The 18,375-nt window shown below is 29.7% G+C and overlaps 1 protein-coding gene and 1 long non-coding RNA gene across 3 annotated transcripts; one reads left to right on the top strand and one right to left on the bottom strand.

The window, feature by feature from the left end:
- Positions 1–6,905: 6,905 nt before the first annotated feature.
- Positions 6,906–11,406, bottom strand: LOC107418686 (loganic acid O-methyltransferase-like). 2 transcript variants are annotated; one of them, XM_060813980.1, is made up of 4 exons: positions 10,901–11,406; positions 9,144–9,279; positions 7,753–8,479; positions 6,906–7,654 (listed from the first exon to the last, which is right to left on the bottom strand). In XM_060813980.1, the coding sequence occupies exons 2-4, from the start codon at positions 9,179–9,181 to the stop codon at positions 7,307–7,309; spliced, it is 1,113 nt and encodes a 370-aa protein (XP_060669963.1). In that variant the 5' UTR covers positions 9,182–9,279; positions 10,901–11,406; the 3' UTR covers positions 6,906–7,306. The 2 variants fall into 2 exon arrangements, with proteins under 2 accessions (XP_060669963.1, XP_048328858.2); XM_048472901.2 differs by having other exon boundaries at positions 7,753–8,409; positions 10,901–11,401.
- A 3,795-nt stretch (positions 11,407–15,201) lies between these two features.
- Positions 15,202–17,939, top strand: LOC125422435 (uncharacterized). Its single transcript, XR_007241078.2, has 2 exons — positions 15,202–17,310; positions 17,501–17,939. It is a non-coding gene; the product is annotated as an uncharacterized LOC125422435 (long non-coding RNA).
- The last annotated feature ends 436 nt before the right edge of the window (positions 17,940–18,375 follow it).

The following is an 18,375-nucleotide window of genomic DNA, read 5'->3' as shown; positions in this document are numbered from 1 at the left end:
GGTTTGACGAAGGTTGCCAACCATTAGCCCTAATTTACAGAATTCATTATAAAGTCTCAGGAACTAACATGAACTTTAAAGCTAAAAAACATAATGCTAAAGGTCATACCATGTTAATCCAGAATCAATACCAAGATTTAAATATAAAAATCCCTAAAATGATCAAATGGTCCAATGTCAATTTACCCTCTGATTGGGTATTAACTGATGTCCAAGCTCCAACTCCTATCCAAAATATTTTAACCAACACTGAATTCATTTCACAGTCTGAAGATGGATCAGTAAGATTGTGAGATGAATTCAGTGTTGGTTAAAATATTTTGGATAGGGGTTGGGGCTCGGACATCTGTTAATACCCAATCAGAGGGTAAATTGACATCGGACCATTTGATCATTTTAGGGATTTTTATATTTAATTCTTGGTATAGACTCTAGATTAATATGGTATGACCTCTAGCATTATGTTTTTAAGCTTTAAAATTCATGTTAGTTCCTAAGACTTTATAATGAATTCTGTAAATTAAAACTTTTAATATTCATGGATCTGTTAAACTGACTAGAAATCTGGGTAACAGTCAAAATGAACTGGACGATTACATAAACTTGTTTCTATGACTCCAAAACACCTTCATTAAAGTTTTGAAAACTAGCGTCTCTAAGACATAATAGAATAGATGAATTGATTCCTAATTTTGTAAGAGGTTTGAATCCAATTTGAACTAAACCTATGTGTAGGAAATGGTGACCATCATGAATATGTTTTTTAATATTATTTTTACTAAGTAGTTGGCAGGTTTCGTGATCTTTGTTGATTGTGTAAACTTGTTCAACTGTTTTAATGTGTGATTCACTTTTAAATGAAGATAAAGACCAAGTTTTGTAATGATAAATGTCACTATGTGATACTGGAGGAATACTCCAGTCGTGATTTATTGATTCATTAGAAAAAAAAAAAAAACTATCAAGTTCTTTGTTGATTATGTCTGGTATTTGATTTCCATTTAGTGATGATCTAGAATTAGTACTTAATTTAGAACTAGTAGAAGAATTAGATCTAAATAATCTATCCATTTTCAAAATTTAACTTCTAAAGCTTTATAAACTTAAATCTACTTTCACATATACCATTCCATCTTGTTCCTAAACCTCTCAGACTGACATCCTCTCAAACCTCTCCTGGGATTTATAATTCAGACTCGGATTTATAGTTCAGAAAGGTTCAAAAAGAAGCAATATATCAAAAGTAAATCAAAGAAAATAAAGATAAAGAAAGTAAATATGAAACTGAATGAATTAAGCAAATATAACACTCTACGTGCGCTAGCAAGATATAGATCGGAACACTTATGGCTCTGATACCAACAGGGGGAGAGAAGAGTGTTAAATAAATTACAGATAGTAAGAGCAGAAAGTATGAGCGGAAGTAAATAGAAGAGGTGGCAAAGCCAGCCAAAAACAATTAATGATTAAATAAAATAAATTGAAGGATTAAATAAAATATATTGAAGGCGGTAGAACCAGCCAAGCAATATAAAATAAATACTTAAAATAAATGCATAAATGCTTACTTGATTACAGTAGAGTACCAAAGATTAGTATCTCAATTGATTACAATATGCACTCAGTTCACTCAGTATACTAAGCACAAAATATTTTGATTACGAGGTAAATATGAGAAGGGAGAAGAGAAGGAAGAAGAGAAGGAAGAAAATCGAAATCTGCCAAGAAAGAAATTCTCCTTAAGCTCTTGCTAACTCCTCCTTGAATGAGATGGAGAGGCTCCTTTATATAGGCAAAGGAGGGCTAGTTGAATGAGTGTTGGTCCTGTTGATCTCGTAATTCTGAATGATTATGTCTATGAACAGTATCAGTAAACAGTATATACTTTTCGGTGCTTTTTACTGTTCATGAACAGTTATTGTAAACAATGATTCTCGTGATCTGTTTTTCTGAGTAGAACACCGAAAGTAACTCTGCACTGTCATCAATTCCAAATGTGATTATCATTTAGTCAGATTCTAAATCATAGGGATCTTGACTATCTTGATATCTTAAATAAATTAAAAAAGTACTAAAACTTTAGAAAGACAAAATAAACATTATCTAAGTTTATTCAAACCCAAAAAATATTTTTAATCAACCCTTGAAGCAACTGAAAAGCTGTAAACAAGGTCAAAATATTGTGATAAGAGAGTTCTTATATATCATCAATCATTTTAATATTGATGCGACTTAATTGTACATTTACAAAAACAAAACAATTTGATCTGGTGGTAAATCCCTCAAACCCATATTTTTGAATTCACCTATTCTGAGTCGCCTTTCCCTTTCATCTAAATTAGAATACATTGCAATCCTAATAGAAGAAATAATAAAGCTTTTATCAAAAAATAAAAATAAAAATAAAATAAATAATAAAGATTGAGTGGCCGAGATCGAGATCAAACTCATCCAATCTTCTCGTGTTTCACATTGCATACAATATTGGATAAGTTGAGATTTTTAGGGATTAATTCTGTCGGCTAGTAAAGTAACATCCAATTAAATATTTTTTGGTGTGGTGTTTTCTTAATTCTTTGATAAAATATAATAATTATTTTTTTTTTAGTGGATTATTTGTATAATTATATTTATTGCATTCCCTTCAATGCATATGAGATAATGTCATCTTTTATGAAATCTAACCGAAATGGCCAACAGCTGGACGGAGCTACTATAGGGCGTGGGAGGGCCATAACCCCGATAAATATAAAATTGAGTAGAATTTTACATATGGCCCCATTAATTTTTCAATTTCCTTTTTAATGTTCTTATTACTATTGTTATCTTGGTAAATATTCAATATTATCTATTCAATGCAAATTATATATCTTTTTTTTTTAAATGTTAATTATATATCAATTTTTACAATCAAGCTAAACTTAAATACTAAAACAAAAAGTTAAAGCTTTTTCCCTTCTGTTATTATAAGTATATATATATAGTACTATTCTACAAGGTGCAGTAACAAAACAAATATAAATTGAGAAGTTCTTTTCATAATCTTAAATAAACTTTTTAAAGTATCATTATTTATATACTACAATTTAAATATATAGATATAAAATAATTTTATACAATATTTTTAATTTTTAAAATATCCATAATTTATAGTCTTAATTAAATAAATAGAAAAAACATTTTTTTTTCCTACTACAAATCGCTTACAATTCAAATATCATTCTATAAAAATTCTTCACAATACTTTTAGACGAAACTAATAGTTATGGAAATTCCATGAAATTTTTTTCTAGTTAAAACATTTTTGGGTGATGGAAAGATGTATTCGTTGAAATATTCGATGTCAAAATTATAAACGTTTATAAAAATGTTCAATTGTATACTTTAAAGTACATTTAAAATATTCATTCACATATTTCTGAACATAATTGAGATGTTCGTCATTGAAAATATTCAGTCGAAATATTTCTGAATGTATTTGAAATGTTCAATTGCATACTTCTAAATACATCTGAGATATTCATATCTAAAAACATTTGATCGCATATTTTTAAATATACTTTAAGTTCTTCAATCACATATCTCTAAATATATTTAAAATATTCAATTGTATGCTTCTAAACATAAATATGTTTAATTAATAAACATTTTTAATAGTAATTTTGAATGAGATAAAAATATAATTTTTTAATGAAACTGTATAGAATCTGTTTGGTAGTGCAACTAAAACTTCTCATACAAACTAGAGTTGGTTCTCAAATCTCAAGGAGACTAGGTAGCTTTTTGGTTTTTTATCAATTTATAACTCATATATCTAATCATATATGTCTTTAGATGTGTATATATGAATTCTTTCTTTTTTTATTTTTTCTTTTTTTTTTTTTTTTGGTGGTTTCTCCAAGCATTTAGTAAGCATATAGAGATTGGTATGAGTGCTAAAAGGATGGGTAGAAAAGAAAAATATTTGATTTAGTATTGTAAGAGCATCTCCAATGGTTATTTTTATTAGAGTCTATGTGGCATGAGTTTTAGAAAGTGTCCATGCTTATGTGGCATCCTCATCACTTAATAAATAATGTTTCCTAATAATTTCTCTCCAATAGATTCTATATAAAGTATCATAAAATGTTGATGTGTAATTTTTTCATTTTAAAATTATATTTAATTAAAATTAAACCTAATTAAAATACAAAAAATTGAAAACAACGATTGATGAAAGGAAACAATACAAACAGAACCTGTGAACCTGATGAACAGAGAAATGGCAAAACCAAGGCAGATTCATAAAAGCAAAGAAAAAAAAAGGGCTTTTTTTATCCCTATGTTTCTAAAAGTGTGGAGTTTGTCTATGTTTTCTATTATTCTATGATTACTTGCTTCTTTTTGTTTCTTTGTAATGGCTCTGTTGCCATTTTTTTAATAAATTTAGAGAGCGAGAGAGGTGAAGGAGAAGTGGAGGTGGGAAAGATAAAAGAAGATCCAAAAACCAAGGAGTCTATTGAAGAACAATAATATATATAACCTTGAAATTTGACTTACCCCTTTGTGAAAATTTGATCCAAAACAACCATAAACACAAATTCAATCATGCTTTAATCACCCATGGAACAGTGAGAAGGATCCAAAGTTGATGATAATGTTCGAATCTCTTGGATCAATTGGGATTTTGTTGAACAAAATAAAAATAAATGAAAAAACGGAGGAATTAAGCAACAAAGAACAAGATTAAAAAATTAGCATGAAAGGAAAAATAAAAAAACCAAAAGCCTGTGCAAGAGTTATTTTTCTTTCAGCAAAAGTTAATAAAAATAAATAAAATGCCGAGTCAGCCTGTCTAACAGAACTTTCACAAGTAGACAGTGTCCTTCACAACTTCTATTTTTTTTGTTGCCACATCAGTTTGACAGAACTAATCCATAGAACCATTGAAGATTATTTTTTTAAAACCCCATCTATTTATCTGATATGGCAAAGAATTTTTAAATTGACATCGAACTATTGAAGATACTCTAATTTGTGTGTACTTTTTAATTCTAGCCGGTAGTTTATTCACTTAATAATTTAATTTTATATAATTTTTTTTAATTAGAAATTATATATAAATCTTGGCCCCTCCACCTTGACAATCCAGGTTCCATCCCCCGGCCAACAAGACCAGTTCCGGTACTTTCCAATGGATGAGGTAAATGGTTTCCATTCTCTCAATACTAAAAAACCTTTGAAAAAAAAAAATGCTTTTACTATATAACTTTTCTTGCAATCCTAAAAGGTCAAATGTCATATTTATTGAGGATTTGAGAAGGATGAATTCCATCAGGATTGAAAAGAAACATGAGCACTATCAATCCACCAAACACAACGATCTCTTGTGCTCTGGCTTCCAGGAATAGCTTGATGTCCTTTTCATATTGAGCTTTAATTATAAGCCTGAATTACTTCGTCTCCTGAATTTGCATGATGAATCTGTCCTTTGTTCAAAGCAGGAGATTTTTTTTTTTGTTTCGTTACCTCTTTTGGTACTACTCTAGAACGCCAATGAAGAGAAAAGTAGAAGAATGGACAAAGTGAAGTGAAGCCTCGGCAAATGCGCGACCTTAGAAGACCCCTGAACGCCTGCTGCATGGTAGTTTTTGTCATAAGGGAGGGATGAGAAGAGCAAGTTGAAATCATTAGAGACAGGATCATTGAAGAAGGGCTTGAAATTCTGGGGTTTTCTAAATTATATTTTGGCTTTGGCACTTGGACTTCACTGCTTCAATTATGTTGTCCACTGCTGCAATTGTATTTGGACCCAACAGAGCAATCCAAATCCGCAATACAAAAGGTTTTTGAAGAAACAACAGTTCCTATGTCAAGCTTCTCTGCAATTACATCATTCAAAAATTCTTTGGCAACATCTATCATTACTCTTTGCGTATAAAAAAAAAAATGAGCAAGTAATCACTGAACTTTGGCACTTGCAAGTTTCGCAATCTGATCTGTTTCTTTTTTTCTGTTTTTTTTTTTTTTTTTTTTGAACGGACATTCACTAAGGAGCAAAGTGAAAGCTAAATATGAATGATAACACAAATGGTCCAAAGATATAATTCAACAAGTGAATTAGCTTATAGTTTTGACAACTTGAATTTACACACCATTTTGGATTTTGGGAATGAATTCATATCGTACTTGTTTGGGTAATGTAAATATAAATAGGCAGGAAATTCATGCAAACCTGTTGAATAATAACCATGATCTAATTAATTTGTCTATGCTACATATATTCTGTACCACCTAAAGTAATTGAGATAAAGTTGCAATGCAAACCAGAATGGCTTTTTTTTTTTTTTTTTTTTTTTTTTTTGGGATAAACATTTTACAGAGAACTAGTGCAAAAACAAGTACATGGAAAGTGGAATTCTTAGCATAGCTATGGAGTCCATCTCTCTTCTATATCCTTCAGACATTTCCTTTGGCTCTAATCTTTCTCCTTCACACTAATTAAGGTTTATCATCCGCAACTCAGTGTTTCTTTTCTTTTCTTTTTTCTTTTTTTCCTGTTATTCGTAACATAATATTATAATGATAACACAAGATATTGGAAAAGCTCAAATATATTATTGAGACTTGTGAATAGGTATACACTCGCAGTTTCTGAATTTGGAGTATGGGGCGAAAACTATATATATATATATGGAAAAACTACACAAGGATAGGTACTGGCTATTATTTACCATACAAAAAGGATATGGACCACGAATATATAATCTTTGTACAATTTTATTCTCCAACAAATATTATAACTTTACACTAATATATACAAAACATCATACATAGAGGCTGGCAAAACGGAAATAAATTTATATATCATAGACATTTACCAAAAAAACCTACCAAAAAAAATTCATGTGTAATGGACCATAACATATACAAAATATAATGTTGCATGACTATGCATATGATTATAAACCATTGAATTTACGCAGTACATGATTAACAAGAATGGTAAAGGATAATATAGTGCCACCGACTAATGCTTCAGACAATTCCATCCTTACTTTCCTTTGTTGCTATCTCTCTGTGATTTGTGATGTAACTATATAAATATCATTTGTTCTATATGGATAGAAAATAGGATAAATTACACAAAATTCCCATGAACTATTTGATGTTTATAGATAACCCCTTAATATCATATAAAATCCCCTAAAACTACTAAAAACTTACAAAACAAATTAATTACCATTTGTTATATAAACTATATAAATACCATTTGTGCTTGTTTGATCAGTTCAAGCACAACAAATTAATAATCCCATAACACAGATCATGCTTTGCGTTTAAGCATGACAAATAAATTGCCTCCTTTAATTGATGAGTTAAGCGCGCAGGGGATAAATATCTTATCAACTTTCTTAGCATACAAATCAAAGAGCTCGTCGACGATATCATCTCCAAATTGCTGCTTGATCATGTCCTCCATGCCAGCTCTCATGTGAGCTGCGATTTTATGGGCAACAGGACTAGTATTTCCGGTTAGAAACAGAAGAGGTATGTTTTCCATTCTCTCAATGCTAAAACATCCATTTCTTTCCACAGCAGCTTCCAATTCTTTTGGAGACATAAAGTACATTGGCACGTTAAAGGAATCCACTTTCTCCTCGTCAACTTTTCCCTGCATATGAAAAATCCACCACGAATTTAAATGATATTGTATCTCAAATAGAAAATCGTTGAACTTAAAAACTTGAAAGGAGCTTTAAAATTTTATACCTCTTTAACGAGGTCTATGAGGGAAGATCCTATAAGGTCCAACATCATATTTGCTGAAGATTGAGAAGGATGAATTCCATCAGGATTGAAAAGAAACATGAGTACCATCAATCCACCAACCACAATCTCGTGTGCTCTGGCTTCCAGGAATTGATCCATGTCCTTTTCGTATTGAGCTTTATAAGCTCGAATTACTTCGTCTCCAGAATTTGCGTAATGGATCTGTCCCTTGTTCCAAGCAGGAGAGCTTTTGTTCTTTACCTCTTTTGGTACTCCAGAAAGCCATTGCACAGAAAAAGAAGAATGGACAAAGTGAAGAGAAGCCTCAGGAAATATGCGACCATAGAAAGAGCCCGGCACACCTGATGCATAGTATTTTTTGTCCTGAGGGAGGGATGTGAACAGCAAGTTGAAATCATTAGAGACATGATCATTGAAGAAGACTTGAAATTCCGGGATTTTGGAATTTAGGCCTTGGCTTTGGTACTTGGACTTCACAGCTTCAATTATGTTTTCCACTGCGGCAAATGTATTTGGACCAACAGAGCAACCCAAATCTGCAATGCAAAATGCTTTTGAAGAAACAACGGTTCCTATATCAAGCTTTTCTGCAATTACCTCGTTCAAAAATTGTTTGGCAACATCTATTATTCCTCTCTGCAAAAACAGAAAATTTAGCAGTAAACACCAAACTTTGGCACTTTCCAGTTTCAAAATTCGATATATTCTGCTTTTCGGAACCATCAAATTCCTGATAATCAATTTTTTCGCTTTTCTTTGGAAAAGAGGGAAGGATCTCACGGGAGCAGGAAAATATGTACAGGAACAAGGCATATCATGCATAGGCATGAAAATGAAGTACACTGCTTTGAACAAATATTTACTCAAGAGGAGAGCAGTGAAAGCTAAATATGAAAGATAACACAAATGGTAGGAAGATAACCGGAGAAGTTATTGGCTGAAATTTTGACAACTTGAAGAGTCTGTGTATATGGAGAGACACCAACAAAGTTATCACCTCAGGTTTTGCTTCTCCACTAAGAAACAAAGTAATAATAATAATAATAATAATAAAAATAATAAAAATAAAAAAGAGAGACATACACAGTGACAGAGTACTTATTTGAGTAATGCAAATATAAATATAAATAGGCAGGAAAATCATGCAAACTTATTGAATAATTACCATCTGATTAATTTCTCCATGCTATTTCTATACTACCTAAAGTAATTGAGATAAAGTTGCAAAGTCAAAAAGTTGCAAAGTAAAAAAAAAAAAAAATGGCACCTTTTTTTTTTTTTTTTTTTGGAGGGGGGGGTGGGGGAGGGGGGGGGTAAACATTTTAAAGGGCAGTAGCACCAACTTGTAAGGATAGTGAATAAGAAATTACATGGAAATAAGAGTTCTTGGCATAGCTGTGGAGGCCATCTCCACCTTTCATTGGATATGCTTCAGGCATTTCCATGCTTGATCTCTTTTGGCTATTATCTTTCTCTCTCACAAACACACACTAAGCAGTTTAGTATCTGCAAAGTCAATGTTTCTATCACTCATAACATAATCTTACATCTGAACATATCAATATATAGAAAATAATTTATATAAAGGGAGGCAAAATTGTAAATTCACGTTATAGACCTTAACATATACAATATATTATTAATCAAGGTCCCCCATATATATATATATATATATTTAATAAAAATTTATTACTGCCTTTAAAGAAGCACCCCAAACTTAAAATTTATCTTCAAAAAAAAAAAAAAAAATCTATATTTATCTCGTCAATTCTTTATAATTTTTTAGTTACAATCTTCTACTGCGACATTTCTTCTTGAACAAGATTGATTTAATATGAATGAAAGAATTTATTAAATAAAGAAATTCAGGTAAGTCATATTCAGTATATTATACTTTATAAAATAGCCTCGTGGATATATATATATATATATATATATATATATATTTATGCCATATATATATAGATACATCCAGAACTTGTCAAACGCAATGAAAGATACCCGCAAAAGCAGACAAGCGACATCAATATATATATATATATATTTGTATATATAAGAGAGGAAAACAAAGTTGTTACGAGTCTACATCTACCTTTTACTTTGTTAAAATGAAGTTGTTACAAGTCTAATCTACCTTTTACTTTGTTATGATAAAAAATATATATATTTAATAACCTTTTACTATTTGGTCTTCGAATCTTATCCCTTTTTTTTTTTTTTTTTTTAAACTTTTGATACTGTAATCTTATACCAATTTGTCTTATTAATAATGAATAAGACTGTCATTACAAATTAATTATGAGGGTTGTGTTCCTTGACTTTGTAGCACAATAACATATAAAAAATAATAAAAATAAAAATAATATATTTCTTCACGTTTCTCTTTGATTATTTTATTAATATTTTGCTAACAAACCTGTTTCAAGTTCAGCTAAGCATTTTATGTATAATATATATATATATATATAAATAAATAAAAAGAAGTTCAGCTAAGCATTTTCTTCCTTCCGACCATATTATATAAAATATGATAGCCAGTCACGTATCAATTTACTAGAGTGGTTTACCAAAAAAATATATCGTTGGATTAATTATTGTTTGCAACATTTCACAGATACACATTCGCAGAAGCAATACTCTTTTTGTCATTTGAATTGAAACTTTGGTGCATATAATCAAAGAATTATTATTATTTTTTTTTAAATTTAATTACACAAAGTTCGACAAAGAAAAAATATCACAAGTCAAAGCTTTGAAGCGTATCAGCTAACTTTAATTTTGTTAGTTATAAATGATAATGTTGTCAAAATGATTTGTATTTAACTTTCTAAACAAATTAATTCTTTTTAGATGTTAATTTTTCTATAATTAGATAAGGATACTAGTTTTAAAATAATGTTGATTTTATTTTCTTAACAGCATAATAACTAAATACTATAATTATATAATAAGAATAATCCTTTTAACATAACTAATTTTCATATATTTTTATATATATGTAGAATACATGTTTAACCATCAATTTCCTTTAAGCTGATAAAATATAAAATAAAAATAAGATTTCTTCACCAGACCAGCTTTCTTTCAAACCAAACAAAAAGTAAGCAGCAGAACAAAGAAAACTAACCTGATTATCTTTGCACTGATATTGCTTTCCTGAATCCTGATCAGGATTAGGCATTAACCATTATCAAATATAGAAATGTAAAAAATCCCCAAACTTGAGAACCCACTTCTGAAACAATGAGAAATCGAAGAACCCAACTTTTGTTTTCAGTGATTACAGCATGAAAACATGAAATTGAAGAGAACCAAGGTTTGCAAATTCACATGGAAATGGAGGGGAAGAGAAAGAGAAAGAGAAATTGATGAAGAATTGGACCAACCTCTAAAGAAATGAGGCAGAGATAAGAGAGAGAGAGAGAGAGAGAGAGAGAGAGCAAGAGGAAGAGAGTAGGTGTGGGTTCAGTGAGTAATAGCTGTCGGTGGCGCCAGAATAAGCGGAACACAGAAGAGAGAAGGGAGGAAAAGTGTGGGTTTTCAGAGGGTTGTTAGAAAAATAGGATTTTTGTGCGGGTAATTTGGGAAACAAAGTTTCCAAAAGCTATGGTCTTGATGTCATTCCCTCTCTAAGCCAAAACCCCAAAAAAAAAAAATTCCAAAAAATTTGGCTTTCTACACTAAAGGCAAATATGCAGAATTAAAACGTGTTGTTGACTCAAAGTGTGTCTTTTCAAAAATATAAAAGTTGAAATAAATTAAATTTAAATTTAAAAAAGAAAAAGACAAATTACACAATGTTTACCCTTTAATGTGTCATTTCTTTAGTGGTTCTTTTTTTTTTTTTTTGCTTTGACATTTCTTTAGTGGTTCATGACTGTGTTTGTTATACCTAATTTTTTATAGACTATAGATTATTATCAGTGAATCAAAATTAATGTCATAACCCATAACAACCAAAATTTTACTTTAATGAAGATCCATAAGAAGTTTTATCCTTACCACAGTTTTACTAGAAAACCAAACAAACTTCTTCCCATCATGACTTCCTTATACTCAATTCCCTTTTTGCATTTTTTATAATACTCTGTTCTCTTCCATCCATATTGCAAGTCTGAAATTAATGTTTAGAAATATGTTTGTGCTCTTTCAATGTACACTAACCCAATATCTTGTTTTAATATTTATTTTGAAATTAAAGGGTAAAATAGAGTGTTTTCCTTTATTTTGAAATTAATAGGTAAAACAACAAATTGAGTTTTTTTTTTAATTATTATTATTATTATTATTTTCCCTTGAGAGTCCTATGTTAGGAATCTATTTCTCTTCTTCATCAAGAAAGTCGATTAGCTGCTTTTTTACCTTAAAGAAGTAGAGAATTTGTTCGATACACTACCTTAGAGAAATTGAGAGAATTTATTCGGTACACAAAAGGTGCATTTGATTTGGTAGTGTTAGCTCATAACAACTTTCCATGGCATCAAATAACAAATTCTTTTACCATTTGGTAAACAATTACTTCTTCTTTTTCTTTTTTGTCATATTGTAAACAATTACTTTTCGTCAAATATATCTATCTGATAGCTATGCAAAGTTCTAAAATTCGTAATCTTATCTTCAAGCTTATTTTTGGTTTCCTTATTCAACTTTTTTATTTTCTTTTTTGCTTTCCCCTCCATGTTAGATTGGTGGGCCCCGAGATCTTTGGGCTGAAGCTTAATTGTGGACTTCATAGCATAGCCCAAACATAGTCTTCCCTTAGTCGCAACAGCCATAGCATAAATAAGTCTAAAATTTTATTTTATTTTAATTTATGTTTTTAAGATTAGGTTTTCCTTTTCTTTTCTTTTTTGTAATATTTTGCAAGCCATATTATATTTTTCAAAAATATATATCAGGGAACGATCTGGCATAACTGACTAGTTATAGCCCAAAAAAAAAAAAAAAAGAGAAACAAGTAAAATCATTTATTTAATCCTTCTTTTTTTATTTATTAAGTATTGAAATTTTATTTTAAAATTTTAACTTGAAAAAATAATTTTTTTAAATTGGTATTTAAATTGTCAAATAACATATAAATTTTATTGATAATAATAAATAACATTTTTTCATTAATTAGTTTATACATTAATGTTCTCTTCAAATTCAATTATTTTAAACACCCAAATCTTGAACCTTATTCAAGATTGGTCTTACTCTTAGGCTGTTCCTTCGCAACATGCACATAACATACATATATAGATATATATATATATATATATAAAATAACATAATTATAGATTAAAATAATTATTAATATATTATAGGCAATTCACTAAAAGTTCTGCAAGTGGCTGCAGGTTTCCTTCCATTTGGATTCACACTTTTCGCCGCTAGAGTTTGGCCCGAATACTGAGAGTTAACGTGATCGAAAATGTCGGTTATAGTAAAAAGACAAAAAAGAAAAAAGTGAATTATTATTGTTACTATTATTAGTATTATTGTAAACTTGATTGACGATGTCGGTTCCAATTGTGAACCAGCATCCAGTTTCCACGTTGAAAAGACAAACAAAAAGTGAATTATAATTATTTTTTTATTTCTCAATATAAAATTGTGTAATATTGACCAAGTAAGCACAGCTAAGTCAATCTTTAAAATATTTATAGATGTATAAATAATTTGTTTCTTTACATGGGTTTATTATAAAATAAAGTTTTAATATTTATTTTAAAATTTAACAAGGAAATAAAGTTTTCATAAATAGATTCACAGTTAATAGTTAAACACTCCTATTTAAGTTTGAATCATAAAAAATAAATAACTTTTAGATAGTTGTAAAATATATGTAAAATAAATAATTTGTTAAAAAAATAAATAAATAAATTTATCATCAAGCCTAAATGAAGGTGGACCCACGTAAGCCAAAGGGGCACGTGCCCCTCCTCAAATTATTTGCCTTTTTAATATTTTTATTTCTTGATTTATCAGATTACCATTTTATTCTTATACAAACGAAGAGTCCTGTCCTTTTTATCACTTCTACAATTTGATTTTTTTTCTTTTTTCTTTTTCTTTTACATTTGTTTGTATTTTTTTTCCTTCTTTTTTTTTTTTTGTTTTTGTCGTATCCCTTTTTCTTTATCACATCTATATATATATTTTTATTTATCTCTCTTATATATAACCATAATTATGATATTTATCTATAATATATTTAAGAATATAACACTTATTTAACCAATATTTTTATACAAGCATATTGTTGAATAATATTATTAAATTACAAAAAACTATTTATAAAATACTTCTCATTTAATTTTGTTTCAATTTTAAGCCCTTTTTTTTTCTCTCTAATCCAACATATTTTTGGTTTTTTTTTTCCTACTTTTTAATTACTTTAGTTGTTTAAATCCTAACAAAATCAAAATTTTGTTTTTATTTTGCAGTGTGTAATCTACTTATTGTATCAATGTGCACTAAATTCATTATATACTGCCAAAGTACTTGTTTTTTTTTTTCCGGAATTTACAGCCAGAGTACTTAATACCATATTTTTTCCTATATAGAGAAAAATTAAAAACGATTTAACCCTTAGTTTTCTTTAATTAATTGGACTACAAAGTACAAACCAAAATGTTGCATTTTTTAATATATATTTATATTTCTCAACATATAAATTAAAATATAATAATAAAAAAGCATCTAAGTGTTATTTATATAACAGTGATTGGAAATTTTTGTCGAATCTACCACTAACGTGCCTCTCCCCCAAACAATTTCATAGGTCAGTTAAATGATGATTTTTCCAAATCGAAGATTTTCAAACCCTTTTTTTTTTTCAACCTTAAAAAGTAAGTGATAATTCTTTTTTTTTTTTTTTTTTTCCTTTTGGTAAATGTCATTTTTCTAGTGATTCATGTGTCTGTCGTGCCTAATTTTGTATAGGCTATGGATTATTACCAGTGAAGTCATAACCCCATAACAACCCAAAATTTTGCATTTATGAAGATCCATGAGAAGTTCTATTCTTACCACAGTTTTACTAGAAAACCATATAAAGTTCGTCTATCTCATAATAACTTCCTTATACTCGATCCCCTTTATTCATTTTTTTAGTTACTCTGTTCTCTCTTCCATCCGGTTTGCAAGTTTGATTTAATATTTAGATGTTTGGGCTGTTTCAATGGAGACTAACCCTAGGGCTTGTTTGAATATATAACTGCAGAAAGTTTTAAGATCATTAGCTGAATCACTAAGCATTCATGACATCATATTTCATACAAGACATGAAGGTTAATATGCATTGTGCATGGTTTTGTGCTTAAAAACCATCCTCTCATAGATATATCAAACACAAATACACAAACATACATAAATACATATATATAGGAAAAGTTGCGTTTCCAATACCCTTATGCTTTTTTAAGATCCTAAAATTTAGCCAATTTGGAATTTATGTTTGCAAGCTTTAACAAATATACACAATGATGCCAAAAACAGAAAGAGACTTTATGGTTTGCGATTAAGAACGACAAATGAGTTGGTTCCTTTCTTGGATATATTTCGGTTATGGTGGGAAAGAATACTTCTAGTTTCTCGCGGTACAAATCAAAGAGCTCTTACATGGTATCATCTCCACAGTGCTGCTTCAGAATTCCCTCCATGCCAGCCCACGTATGAGATGCTAATTGATACGTACTAATATGAGCTCCTTTTACGGAAGATAATGGAGGTAAGATTTCAATTTTCTCTATGCTAAAATATCCATTTCGTTTCACAGCAGCTTACAATTCTATGGGATACATACAATAAATTGATATGTTAAAGAGGAATCCACTTTCTCTAAGCAAACTTTTTCCTGCATTTAAGGGAAGGAGAATATTTCAAAGTACACATACATTAGTTAACGCAATAATAATTTTTAATTTCAAAAACATATGATGATTTAAAGGTTAAATATTTTTTATATATATTGTCAGCTTAAATTATTATTCAGTTTGTATTCAACTTTCCAAACTATAGAAAGTTTCATATTACCTTTTAAATTATTGTTTTTTGTTACTTTACTTCAATTATGCATTTTCAGTGGGTAAACTAGATAAAATTAACCACATGCATAACTCATATAACTCTTTTGGTAAATTACTTTATTATGTACTATTTCATTTTTTACATGTGTATACAGCTAACTTTGCCGCCGCCGCCGCCGCCCCCCGCCCCGCGGCGGCGGGGCAAAAAAAATAAATAAAAAAACCTTTGATTATAAATTGAAAAGGGAAAATATAAAAGATTTAAGGGTGTTTTAGTAAATTAACTTCAAGTGGCATTACATAAAGTCCTTTTGGAATTGCATAAAGAACTATTAGTTTTTTTTCTTGTCATTAAGTGCAAGCTATTTGGCAGTATATTGGCTCTTTGTTTGGTATTGATTTTGTTAGGAAATCGAAGTATAGAATGGACAATTGCAACTAAAGTTGAGATTATAAAATAAGAAATTTGTGTGTAAAATATTCAAATAAAATACACACAAAATAATTGACAATTGTAGAAGGATTTTATTATAGCAAAAGAATAAAATAATTTCTCTCTAAAATAAGAAGAACACAATTGACAATACCATCTCTCTTATAATAGGAGAAAAACACACACTCTCTCTAACAAAGGAAAGACACAAATATTAAGGAGAAAATCCCGTTATAATTCTCTCTGTAATACTCTCCTCTTTCTCTTTGTTTTCTATGTTTCTCTCACACCTCAAAATGGAACTAATTTTACAAGGAAGGGAAATACATATATATAGATGAACAATGGCGGTAGAAAGAGACGGTAGAGGTTGTAAAATTCAAATTGAGCTCCTTTGCTAGCTGTAGTCGTGCCACCTATATGTGCAAGCTTTGCATTCATTATTTGCCACCTATATGTGCAAGTTGTCAACACAGCTAGAAAACTCTACATCCTTCCATCTCCTTTAACTTAGTCAACATCTTAATTAAGAAGCAATACCCAAAAGTGGCTTTACTTGCCACCACATATTTCCCACTTAAAGTCACTTTTGCTATAACCCTTCTATCCTTTCTACTTGCCATTTCATTTCCATGCTTGCTTATGTTTTTGCTAGGCCAATAGAGGATCTACACCATATAAACTAGTTAGTGCTAATTGGCTTTATCAAAATATCTGATAGATTGTCTCTAGTATGGATTTTCTATAGATCCACACTTCCTTCTTCCACCTTCTCACGAACAAAATGAAATGGAACTCGTAAAACTTTCTGCCTTGCTTGGCTTTTTTATTAGAAGAGCTATAATTTAAAAGTTGATTGATTGCAAATGGGCACTAAGAAGAACTAAATTCATGATCTTATATTGCTTCGCAATCATGGAGCAACTCCCAAGTTTCCTCAAAACTTCAAGTATAATTCCTTTTCACACGAATCTTCCAAATTTTGGATGGATTAAAGTTAATAAAGATGGAATAGATCTTGGTGCTCCTACTGCTGTGGGTAATAGAGGATTGTTTCGATGTTGTAGGGGCCTTGTTCAAGGGTGCTTTATGGTAAGGATTTCATCAGCTTGTGCATTTGAAGCAGAGCTTATTGGTATTATTTATGCTCTAGAGCTGGCAAAGCTCTTTAATGGGACTCTTTGTGACTTGAATATGTTTCAATGTATGTCACTAAATTATTTAGTTCTAATTTTCTTGTGGTTCCTTCGTATTTGAAAGTGAGGTGGTTTAACTGTTTCAGTATTTAATTCGGTGGAAGATATTATTTCAAAGGGAGCTCTTGGTGTCATGAACAATGGATGGCATCCTCATTTGCCTACTAGATATTTAGTAGCTCATCAGAAGGATATTTTGGGTGGAAGAGCTTTTCGTTTATGCAATTAAGACATAGTCCAGTTTGCCCTTTTGCAAGTTCTTGCTCTTTTTATTATATTAATTTCTATGTATGATTGGAGTTTTGTTTATGGTTTTGGTATTTTTAGTGGATGGTTCCTTTGATACTCGTTTTCCTTTTTAAGGTTTTTCCATTGGGATTTTCTTCTTGCAAGTTTTAACGAGGCCAAGGAAGGTTGTAAGCTGGAACTGCCTAGTCCATGATAAACTTATTTCTGTATTTTTTTTTTTTTTTTGTAATTCAATTTAATTTTTTTTATCTGAGTTTTGGATTTTGGAGATACCAATCTAGTTGGGATGTCCTTGTATTTTTTATTTATTTTTATTATTATTATTTTTTTTATCTCTTTCTCTTTTAAGGTAATCCATTCCTATTGACTAATTTAGGCATATATAACCAATTTCAATATTATTCAGTCAATTTTGCAAAAAAGCAAAAAAAACAAAAAAACAAAAAACAAAAAACAAAAAACAAAAACAAAATCAAAAACAAAAACACTTTAAAGTTATTACTTAGTTCAATATAAAATATGGTTTTGCAAAAGTTTAGAGCGGGCAAATGAAACTCAAAGGGATATCTTATAATTTTTTTCTCTTTTCTTTTTCTTTTTTTTTTTTTCCTTTCTCAAAACCTTACACTAAAAATTAGAGAAGTTCAACTCAAGTATACTATAACATTTATTCATGGATTTATACATTCAAGTACAACACGTATTATAAATC

The sequence above is a fragment of the Ziziphus jujuba genome, chromosome 2 (assembly GCF_031755915.1).
Source record: "Ziziphus jujuba cultivar Dongzao chromosome 2, ASM3175591v1".
Classification (NCBI taxonomy): Eukaryota; Viridiplantae; Streptophyta; class Magnoliopsida; order Rosales; family Rhamnaceae; genus Ziziphus; species Ziziphus jujuba.
Note: the sequence above shows the minus strand (reverse complement) of the source record. Positions and strands in the feature narration are given on the sequence as shown.